A 12206-nucleotide genomic window follows, 5' to 3' on the forward strand; every position below is an offset into this window, starting at 1 on the left:
GATGAGTTGGAGGGATGCTGTAGTCACTTTGAAGAATCCTGTTTTTAGCTATTGTTGTATTCTTGAAGAGTTGAAGTCTTCTGAATGCATACCATTTTTAAAATATGATGGTATTCAAGGATATGTTATAGTTGGAGACATTGTCAGTGAAATGATTCTAGTTTAGGTGGATTTTAACTTTATGAGGAGTGTCTAAAAGTATGGTGTGTGTGCGCGTGCGTGCATATGTGTGTCACTGTAAGTAGTTCACCAGAGAATTGGTAGAAGCAGCTGGGAAAGTCTTCTGGAGGAGGTTTTGGACTGATTTTCATCTATGACAGCCTAAACATAACAAGGTTGTTTGTCTAACAATAACTTTTGCATTATATTTTATTAAAATAAAACCTGTTTTTGTGGGGAATAATTGCTAGTCAGTTGTGATCATCTAGCTGGTTTATTTGGGATTTGGGAGTCAGGACTTTACAGAGGAACGTATTTAAAAGGTTTATTGAAAGACTATTGAGACTATCTTTAATTGTGCAAAGGAAGGGACCTTAGTTGGAAAGAAGTGGGCTATGCTAACAAAGCAGAGCAGATATTAGATTTGAAAATAGGGTGTTTATTTTTAGAAAACCACATATAAAACAGGTTAATTTTCCTTTTTAATGTCTAAAAAAACAGGTGACATTACTAAAATTCATGTGTTGCATCTGACACTAGTTTAAGAGGTACCTGTATATATGTAGTAGCGTATACCTGAGTTCTTGTTGTGTTTTACAGATACATTACAAGGGCCTGAAGCTTGGGATCTACAGTGACCTTGGGGTCTATACATGTGGTGGATACCCAGGCACCACACTGGACAAGATTGAGATTGATGCCAAGACATTTGCTGAGTGGGAGGTGGATATGCTAAAACTGGATGGCTGTTACTCCAGCTCTGCAGAGAAAGCACAAGGTAAGACACTATAGCTGCACCTCGGTGAGAAGTCCTGGGCTAATAGAAAACCTAGGTATGAGGTCTTTGAAAAACATTTTCTACAGCTTTTCAGAGAAGGAGTATGAAAATCAAAGAGTGAAAGTAGGAGTGATGTTTACACTGTGGGCGTTTACTACAAGCATAATAGCTGTTACCATCATCATTCAGTGTGAAAATGCAGTCTCTGTGAGTTTTGTCAAATGGAGGAGAAATTCACCTTTTCCCTTGTGCTTCAGTGACCTTGTATTTATTTTTAATAAATTAAGGGGGCAGGGGATGAAGCCTGCTACATTGGACTGTGTGGTGTTTTGAACCCCCAACATAGCAAGTGTAAATTCTGTTGCAATTCATTTTTCTCTTCAACTGTAATTCAAATTAGTGACATTCGTACAGGTGATCTAGAACTTTACAGAACTTCTTTGCATTCTTTGATAGCCTAATAAGAGACCTAGCTTAAAACAGCTTAGGAAGAGGCTGAGAATGTAGTGTGTAGAAATTGTCCACTGTGTTGTGAGATCAGCTTTGCATTAGATACAGGAAGCAAAAGTGAAAAAGGCTGTAATGATCTGATCCATTTATTGACACACTGAATTTCTTTACGAACAGAACCACGATGTATGTAATGACTATCAATGCTAAAATGTATTTTGTCTGTTTAATTGCTGAGTTGTATCTTGCCTGTTTTACATTTCTGTCTTATTAGCTGGATTTTGTTGCTACAATGTGTTATCAGTTTTTACTACTATGTATTAAATTCTAGTATTTCTGTTAATGTATGTGGAGCTTTTCTCCCCAGGCCTCCGCTGTAAATGGACCCAGTCCAGTCGGACTATCCCGGTAAACAAATGTAAAATAAATAAATAAGCATTTCTTTATTCTTTCATCTATATATGAATCTTGAATCATGTCAGAAGTTTTTGAAATTTAGAATTGAGAAAGTTTTTTTTTTTTAAACATTGTGCTATCTGGACTTTTCAATCTGCAGATTCTAGGACTTTCCCCCAAAGTACACACTCCTCTGGGGTATTCATTTTGTTATAATAAGACATATTAGTGCCATATGAGAATGAGAACACGGCAAACTCAAAAGTGATATGGTTGATGTAAATTTGCTTGTTACAAATATGCCAGCTGCATCTAAACTCAAATACTGAACATGATAAGTTAACAGAAGGTCAGGACATGACAGTGCATGTACACCATGTGTTTAAATGTGCGCTTGTGTGTGTGCATCTGCACGTGTGTGTGTGTGTGTGTGTGTGTGTGTGTGTGTGTGTGTGTGTGTGTGTGTGTGTGTGTATATGTAAAAAATATATATATATATCTCAACAAACAAATCCAGAACTCAAAATAATGTGCAAAAAATGGGTTGTATTAGACCAGAATCTTGTAAAACTCACAATCTGGTTTTGCTAATCAAGTTTTGGCATATATGGGTGCCATTGGTTTGTTCGCAACATGCATTAGTCGCATGCTGGCATTTTTGTTAACTTACATTTGTGGTGAAAGTGGTCAAATTAAGTTTGACTGTAATATAATTCAAAGGTCTTCCTCTTTCCCAGCGGTAGTATGATCATAGAGACAGTATATTTAATTTCAGGGTTGTGGAGTATGTAAAAGTTTTTAATAATTTTGGTTGATTACATCTATAATGTATTTGCTTACATTTGTGGTCACTTGGTTTAGATATTTTTGAATTTAGATGATTGGAGTCACTGATGAACTTTTTTGGATGTGTTTTCTGTATCTCAAAGTTCATTAACAATTAAAAGAAACAGTGTGTATATATATATATATATATATATATATATATATATATAAAATATATATATATGTGTGTGTGTGTGTGTCTGTGTGTCCATGTACATGTATATACGTGTGCGCGCGCACACACACACACACACACACACACACACACACACACACACACACACACACACACACATTTATATATATGGTTACAGTTCAAAATAATGCTAATTTATAATGCAGATTTTCTGAACTGCAATATCAGAATACTGACAGTTCCTTCATAGAATCATAGGAGGTTACTAGGCTATGACCCTAAGGCCCTTACAAGTCTAGCCAAGTTTTACCCTTATTTCCATAATCAGCACCTATCACCCCTGTCCACAAGGGACATAGATGGAACTCCTGGGGTGAGTTTACGGTTACCCATCCAATTGTCCAGATTGTGTGAGAAGAGGGCCAATGTATTGCTCTGCTTGACATGAAACGGGAGTCTGTTCCAAAGGTGTGGTAACCTCTGGTAAACAAATCTGTCTCTCCGGCAGGTTTTATTAATGTCACGTACCAGGTTAAGGCCATTAGGGGGTAACCCTTGTACCATTTGACTTACGGACATGCAGCATTTACAATAAAGCAGGGTCAAAGACTGCCTTATATGCAAGGCAGAGATTGCCTCTGAGTAGTCCGTATGAAACAGAATAAAGTGACAGTGATTTCAGATGATCCTCATAGGACAGGTGCTGAAGACCTTGACTTTTTCTTGTGAGAAACCTTTGTGGTCTCTCCAATTGCTGCAAGTGTGTGGAAAGGTACATACCAAAAGGGGCATTGTACTCAGTTATTGGCCTGATGAAGAAGAGCACAGGGAGGTTATAACTTCTTTTTTTCCTTACTTATGAGATTAGCAATATAGAATGCCCTTCTTACCACTGTGGAGACATGGTGATCAAAGGTAAGGTTGCTGTCAACTTGTGTCCCAGGTCTCTCTTCACTGATTGCATACTTATGGTGTTGTTATTGATGTGGTAGTTAGCAGGAACATCGCTGTTACCGAAAGGGATGATAACACATTTTTTGCATTGAGTTTACTGTGTTGTAGGATGTTGACATTGTTTGGAGATTCTATAACCTCTCCTAGTTTGCAGTCATTAGCAAACTTTGTCAGCCACAGACCTTTAGTTTTAGCTTACACTTCGGAGAAATAGATTCCAAACAGTAGAGGTTCCAGGACTGATCCCTGTGAACCACCACTGGTTACAGGTCTGCTTTGGAGGTGGATTCTCCTATTTTAACTGTGTTGGTTCTATCAGTGAGCCATTTAGATATCCATCTAATGATATATGGGTTGATACCTAGCTAGGTGAGTTTGTCAATTATGCTTGAGTGGGGGACAGTGTCAAAAGCCTTGGCTAAGTCTAGGTAGGCTGTAAGCACAGATTTCCCCTCATCAAGAGCCTTGGTGACTGTCTTGAAGAAGTCCACCAGGTTAAGCAGGCATGATCTCCCTCTGATAAATCCAAATCGAGTAGGGTCAAGTGTGTGGAGATTACCAATATCTTTGTTGATAAGGTCCATGATGATTCTCTTCATAGCTTTGCAGATAAGGCTAGTCAGGCTAATAGGTCTATAGTTCCAATGGTCAGTGGAAACACCACCTTTGTGCAAGGGGATATTGGTGGCCTTTTTCCATTCAGTTGGGATGAAGACCGTGCTTAGACTTTGAAAAGAGTACCCAATGACATTGCTAATTCTTGCTTGAGCTTTTGACTGACAGTTCAGAATGCAGACACAGATAAATGTGTTGGTAAGAGTATTGGTGGATTATGTTTAGATTAAAGGTTAAGTAAACTTATTGCTTTACTGTTGTGCATGTTTGGTGCATGTTTCAGTGTCTGAGCCTTTGTTGTATAGTGATCGTGTTATAGAAAGTTTTTTTTTTTTTTTAAATTAAAGTGCAAGGTTAGGAGGAAGGGCTCGATTAGAGTTAATGTTAGTACACATTACTAAGATCGTGCAATGGGCATTTCCCTTACTTAATGCATCCTAACCCTAAACCCAACCTTGCACTTTACCTTAGAAAAACCCTTTCAATAGCACCATTGCTATTCAGACAATGGTACTGCTATGTTTTTTTTTGTTGCTTGTTTTGTTTTACATTACATAGCATTGTGAGTTTTTAATTTGATGTGAATTGTCAATATTTTAATCTACTGGTATTATTAACTGTTGGTATCTTGGGTGTCTGCATTTTGAACTATCGCTGTTTTGAGTGTCTGCATTTTAAACACTCATAATTTTCGGTGCTTGCATTTTGAACTGTTGGCATTTTGAGTGCCTGCATTTGGAACTGTCTGTATTTTGAGTGGCTAAACCTGGCCAAAAGCTTCTGGCACAATTCTCCAGTAGAAAAGCTAAATAAACTAGGAATAAACACGTCACCTGCTGCATTGCCAAATGGCTCACAAATAGGATGCATGAAATCAAAATATGGGAAGTTACATCCACAAAGAGACAAGTCATCAGTGCAGTCCAGGGTTCTGTGTTGAGACCACTCCTGTTTGGCATCTACTTTTCAGAATTAAAAACCAATACCAATGGGCTTTGGCTGATTAGTTTGCAGATGAATGCAAGCTAGGAGCAGTCATTGAATCTCCAAATGACTTTCCCATCTTGCAGGAAGGTTTGTCCCATATAAATATCTTGTGCCAAAATCATGGACTGAAACTAAGTGCCAAAAATGCATTATTGTACCCTTTGGAAAGTCATCTATCCCAGGGAATTACGACATTAGCAATAAGTCCCTGAGAGTTGAACCAGTTGTTCAGGATTTGGAAACTTATGTGGACAGTGACCTAACTTTTGACCAGTATGTATTGTTGTAAGAAAGTCCTTCTATATTGTACAACTTATAAACAAAGGGGTTGTGTCTAGATCTAGGGATGTCATTGCCCCCTTTTACTCAGCCCTCATTAGGCCAGTTATTGAATATAATGCCCCCTTTGGCATGTATCTGTTCAGACACATACAACATCTAGAACAACCACAGAGATACCATGCTAAAAGGATACAAGGCCAAAATAACATGTCCTACCTGGACTGATTTGAAGTTCTGTCACTATACACAGTATCCCACAGACTGCTAAGAGGTGACCTGTGCCTGGCATACAAGGCATCGTGTGACCCAATACTGATGGATTTACCGCACATCAGCAAGCCAGATGGCATTAGAAATACTTGGTCTTGGAATCTAAACCTCTTCTGCAGCATCAACACAGTGGTTTGGTGGGATAGGTATATCTCACAGATGATACCACTGTGCTGGAACAGACTTCCTATCCACATAAAGCAAAGTTCATCCCTGTTCATATTGAAGTGCAAGTTGGATCTATAGATGGGAAACGGAAAGTATATCCCAGAACTTCCCCCGTACTACTAATGGACCAAGGCAGCTTCTGAATGCTTTATCCCATGTATGTGTCCCTTCAAATTATCTGTAATATGATCCCATGTATTCTCATTAGGGATAATATATAATTATCAAACACTGGATGGGTAAGGCCAATCTCTAGCCAAATAAGATAGGTTAATTTGAGCACAAAAAAGGGAAACTAGCTAGGCTTAAATTGGCCTTCAGTGGCAGCTAGCCTGATAATTACCTGTGAGCTTATGTAAGGAAAGCAGGAGAAAGACAAGTAATGGTAGAAGAAGGGTAAAGGTAGGTGAGCTGTTGTGTACTGTGGAACAGGAACAGGATTTGTAAATGTCATGCAGCAGTCAGTGAAACCACTGTAATTGAAAGCATAGGGGAAAAACGGGCCATGTGGGAGAGGTAATGGAATATGATGCTACCTGGGGTACAATCTTAACAGGAGGACAAGGTGAGTAACTGAGGTAGATGTTAGAGTACCACAGCAGAAATGAGGTGTGCAACAGATGTAGAATATGGATGTGAGAATGTAGAGTAAAATGAAATGTTATCCCTCAGAAAAACGAGCTGCAGAGCCCTTTTGAACAATAGTAGTATACATATTACCAATTTCGAAGAAACGTGTGTGGATTTAATAAATGCGATAAGGAAAGCTGTCTTAATGTGGAGCCAAAGCTAGCCAACACATTACACTGTGTTTGTAAGGAAACTGGGGGTGATAGGGCCAGAGCAAGGGGGGGACCTGGATCCTCATAAATAATAAAAAAGACTACTAATGTACAGGTAAGGAATGCTATGGTCTGTACCCCCTCTAAACTGTGAGACAGTGGGGGGGGGGGCTGACTTCAGCAATAACAGCTTGAGACTTTAGGAGAGGAGTTTTTGATTCATTTGGCTGAAGAATGAAAAGCATTACAGTAGGTTTGCAGAGATGATAAAAGTGGAGAAAATGTGAGTATGTTTTAATGTAAGCAGGGAAGGTGATGAGCCTACATATGGGAAGGAGGAAGGCATTTGACAGGAAGAATCAGCAGGCTAAACTGAAGGAGAAGAAGAAAATGAGCTGTGTTATAAAAAAAGACAATTTGTAAAAGGACAAGAGAGAGGGAGAGTGAAGAATGGCATGAATGTTGCATGAACATGCAGTGAAAAGAACAGCTAGGGATGTGTGGATTATTATACTTATATAGTTAACTAGGTTAACCCTGCCAGATAGAGCCCATATACAGAGGCAACTTGGGAAGAACAACTGCCAGAGGGGGAAAAGAGAGAGAGAGAAGGGTTTGTCAAAAATCTTTTTTACAGAGGGTACCAATTAGATATAAAAAATGTTTTAGTGCCAGGGCACTTCTATGGGCTAGGCTTGTAAGGGCTCCAGGGCCATTAGCTTAGTACACACCTATGAACCTATGAACTGTGACATCAGCAGGAAATCATGCTGTTAGAAGCAGATGGGAAGGACTGTGGCGTATCCATAGAGCAGACAGAGCTATGTTTTTTGTTCACAAAAGAATGAGAGTACAAGGTACCAGTACTGGGGGAGGGAGTAAAGGAATTAGGGAGAGTTCATCTGTAGAATAGTGGCAATGACAACACATTAGTTGAGGATGCTGGGATGTAAAGACACGAAGGCTGGATGGATTGCCTTCCCTAGACAAAGTACCTAAATGACATTTCAATTGGCTAAATGGTCTTTCCTTTAACTTGAAGTGGTATTAGACAGAAGTGTTATAACTGCTCAAAACCAAACTCAGGTTGACCATCAAAGATTCAACCCAGTCCATTGAAGTGGCCATTTGAGTGAAACAGTTTAACTCCAGACCTTCTGTAGGCAAATATGTGCACATTGTTGTCTGAGGGTTCCTATTAGATGACCGAAGACGCATTCTTTCGCATGCATCTTGGTCTAACTTGAAAAGACGAAAAGGCAAAATGACGAAGCAGCATATAAGCAAATTCTTTTCCTGGGAAAGAAATTGCTTGGCTGTGTATGTTACTTTGCCATTTTTGTCACTGTAGTGCGATCTCGGATTCGGTATATTGAAGTAAGGGGTGTGTTAGGGTTAAGCCCCCCACTTTATGTTATGTTTTAAGTGTTTTTTTTTTTTTTTGGAACAGCGATTTTTTTCCCTTGGAAAAAAAATTGTTGTTCTAAGCATTTGAGTTTGTAAGCTTTCGTTTAGATGGGGTCGATAAATCATCAGTCGCTTTTCTAAGTGTTTGATGATTTAATATAGACCCTTGTCTGAGATGTGGTGGTCTTTGTGCAGGGGGAAAACTCTTAGCATGGGGACAAGTGCAGAAAGTAGAAAATATGTCTACTGCTATTATATGAAAGTCTGTGGAGAAATATTACTTCCATTTGATGGGATATACTGAAGCTGGCTTTAATGAACTTGTTTTTGATGGGCTGTCATTAGAGCTTTCCAGACAATGGCAAGTTTGCTACAGAGATGTAACTGCATGGGAAATGGACAGTGTCAAGAAAGCAATGGTAACTTATACATATTCTGTTGTGATCTATGGTGAAGTACTGGAAATGTTCTGTGAAGTTCATCGATTCATAGGTGATTACTAGGCTAATAGCACAAGAGCCTTTACAAGCTTTTCCAGTAATACCTAGGATATGACAGTATTATATCTTAATTCCCAGGATATGGGATGGGGTAGTATCAGGATATTGGGTCTTTGGGTGTTGGAGCCCTGAGTCATTTTACAGACTACCTCTGTCCATAAGGGACATGGGTAGTACCTCAGTAGTGAATTTACAGTTTCCCATCCATTTATCCAAATTCTTTTGAAGAGAGTGAGGGACAAGATTTGTTTTATGAAGACAGGAAGCTTGTTCCTTTGGGATATGAATCTGTCTCTCTAGCAAGTTTTGTTAAGAGTCACAAATAAGTTTCAGGTCCGTGAAAATAATGTGGTTACATTCCTGGAAGCCAGTGGCCTGGTAGATAAACAACAGTGTGGATAGATTCACATAGCAGAGGTCTGAATCTTCTCAGGTAACGTCAGGATAGGTCTTTCCAAATGAATGTAGTACAGTTCTGTGACTGGGTAACAGCTGAAACCAGCATGGAGAGCACAGTGGGTGTGAGGCTGTTTGATTATAGTAATCCTTTGTGGGGAGCTGTGTGGCAGAAGGGATAAAGCTATAACTATCACCCAAATAACACTGAATCAATTACTGACCCAATTGCTGGCGGAGCCAGAGGGGGAGGGTAGGAGTGACCGATTGATGCCTATGTGTCCATCATGGTGAGGGGGGGGCAGGCTGGCAGGTCAGTCCTTTGTAAGGCTGACATCCGTCGGAGGCTGGTTATTGCAGAAAGTGCACCATAAGGGCTGGGTACAAGCTTCCATCAAGCAGTGCACTTGCAGGCATTGGACATTTCTACAAGTCCACTTGCTGACAGAAGCCTGCATTGTGGGATTTTCACTCACTCAGCTACCACAGAAGAGAGATGTAAGGCAAAGAGAAAAAGTCCCTGATGACTTCCTGGAGAGCAACCTTCAGTGATTAGCTCTCAGTCATGGAAATCAAGTGAGATGGCTAGTTGCATCGCAAAAGTGGTGATGTTTCTATTCCTACTCTTGAGAATGTATCCTACCTCTTTATAGTCTATCTTACTCCTTGCCTGATTTCTTTATTTTGATAAAAATATGTTGCAAGATAATGTGTGTGCAGGCTGTGCATTTCCTTGTTTCTTTATATCTTCACTAACTCTGTAACTTTAACTATCTGTAGCCTGCAACGTTACTACTTTGATGTATTTGTTTCCTATATGGCATGCATATAATTCTTGGAGATTTATGGTTTTCTATAACATTCTTTTTGTACTTCAGCTTTTGTAAATCCTGTTTTTTTTTTTGTTTTCTGGCCTGTGTTTTGCCTGAAAAGGATCTTCAGACCACTGCACCTAAACAGTTAATAAGTAAGTAATTACGTAACTAAATACATATATAAATGGTTGACAATCAATGGGGGGAGAAGAAAAAATAATAATAAAAAACAATCTTTGATACAATTCAACATAGAAGTGTGGTAAAGATTATGAAAGTCTTGAAGGTAAATCCATGTTATCAAGATGGCTTGAAAAGTAATTAACTGACAGTGGGGATTAAAAGGGGACTGTTCAGCAAGAAATTGGTAACCAGTAAAAGATGGAAGGGGCCTATAGTGAGATTCCTCTTGTTTAACATTTTATATCCAGAGTGGATAGAGACCTGAATCACAGGTCTATTTTGTTTGCTGAAAATGGCAAAAGAGGTGAAGATTTCAGTGGTGGTGATGATGGTCATTGTTGGGGAGACAAAGCCGTAAATAAGACCTGATAAAGATGACATATGGTACAGATACTTTATGTTAAACTTAAAAATGTGAAAGTGCCAAGTTTAGGCTGGAAAATCAGGGTAAAAAAGTGGATCTAGGGAGGGATGAAGGATTATTTAGCAGTTATATAATGCTCAAACTCTGTCACACTATGCACTGTGAATAATACCAGTGTGGTGGGTTTGTTGTATTGTAAAGGGATTATGCAGAAGTAATGCAGATACCATTCTTCGTAAGGTACAGCTAAATATCCTTAAAGAAAATGGATATAAAGCTGTTGGATACTGTACAGGTGAGTATGCCAAGATGATCAAGGTGATGTGGGTTTGGATTGTGAAGAAGGGAAAAAGCTGCTAGTGTGTTTACTCCTAAATGGACAGTTGGGAACAAGAAGATGCGCTCTGGGCTTCCCGCTCTTTGTGATAATTGTGACATTGTGGAGTCAGCTTAAAAGAAGAGAAGAGGAAGGGGAATTCTTGGGTGGCAATTAAATAGTGGAAGACTGAAGTCTGTCTTAAAGAAATAAATATTATTTTGTTTGTAAAGGGGATTTTGGACTCCAGGAATGATCTCCAAGATAAGGTGTCAGCAGGTAAGATGAGTGGGGAATTTGAGGGAACTTGGGGTAGATAGAGGTTGGGAAGGGGAGAGACAGTTTATTTATTTTATTTTTATTTTTATTTATCATTTGTTGACCGGGAAAGTCCGACTAGGTTCCACAGAGCCTGTTTTCAGCGGAGGCCCGGGGAGAAATGCTCCAGATGCATGTCTTTGGAATGTGGGAGGAAACCGGAGCACCCGGAGGAAACCCACGCGAACACAGGGAGAACATGCAAACTCCACACAGAAGGCACCCCAGCCGAGAATCGAACCGGAGAACCTCTTGCTGTGAGGTGACAGTGTTAACCACTGCACCACTGTGCCGCCCAGTTACGCCTAGTCTATCTGTTAATAATAGGGGAGACTCAAACTGTTCTTCTTTATCCACCTCATTCATGTCACTGTTCTTCACTGAGCCATGAATCACCCTTCAGATTATAGACCTGCAGGCCTGTGGTACTGGTACCATAGACAATTATCTGATGGCACAGAGGTAGAATTATTGTGGGTGGCCACTTTCCAGGGAAAGCTCTCAAGTGATCTTTATGCTAGTTCCCATCCTGTTTTAAAGTTCTGCTTCAGTGAAAAGAAGGCTGAGACAATTACTAGGCTTATAATGACCTACAGACTGCCTAATACTGACTTATAAACCAACGAACATCACTAATGCAATGCTTTCTGTGCTGAATTGTGAAAAAGGAGTCATGTAATATATCAAATGTCTTTGGTTGCAGGTCTTGTGCTCACTGATTAACAACAGGTTAAGAACAGGGTTGATATTATTCATATTGATGAAGTGCTGCAGTAGCCTGAGTTTTATTTGTTATATCCTGCATAGAATATGACAGCCAGACACCTTCCAAAGCTTCAGGACACCTACCACATTCCCAAACTGTTATTCAACTCAAGCTAAACTGACTAAAAAGACAGGTTTGGGCATCAAGCTCTTCAGAGCTTTCCTACTGCCAAAGAGAGAGTGCTCCTGTCTCGGCTTCAAAGGATTGATGGTCAGCTTGTGCTATTCCATTGTTGGGCAAATAAGTTCCTTTTTGGGAAAAAATCTTCCGCATATAAATATTAATGTTTTAATTTACTTTATTGTGTGGGAAAGTAAATTATAAACTAGGAATATGTTT

At 39.5% G+C, this 12206-nt stretch overlaps 1 protein-coding gene across 1 annotated transcript in view; it reads left to right on the top strand.

Annotated features, from left to right (window-relative positions):
* NAGA (alpha-N-acetylgalactosaminidase) overlaps positions 1-12206 on the top strand; it is a 535526-nt gene that overhangs the window by 225056 nt on the left and 298264 nt on the right. Inside the window, exon 4 of the mRNA XM_044075331.1 lies at positions 760-937. Within this exon, the coding sequence (XP_043931266.1) occupies positions 760-937 (178 nt within the window). The remainder of the gene's footprint in view (positions 1-759; positions 938-12206) is intronic.

Source organism: Protopterus annectens, chromosome 1.part1 (assembly GCF_019279795.1).
Source record: "Protopterus annectens isolate FY-2018-M chromosome 1.part1, PAN1.0, whole genome shotgun sequence".
Lineage (NCBI taxonomy): Eukaryota > Metazoa > Chordata > Ceratodontiformes > Protopteridae > Protopterus > Protopterus annectens.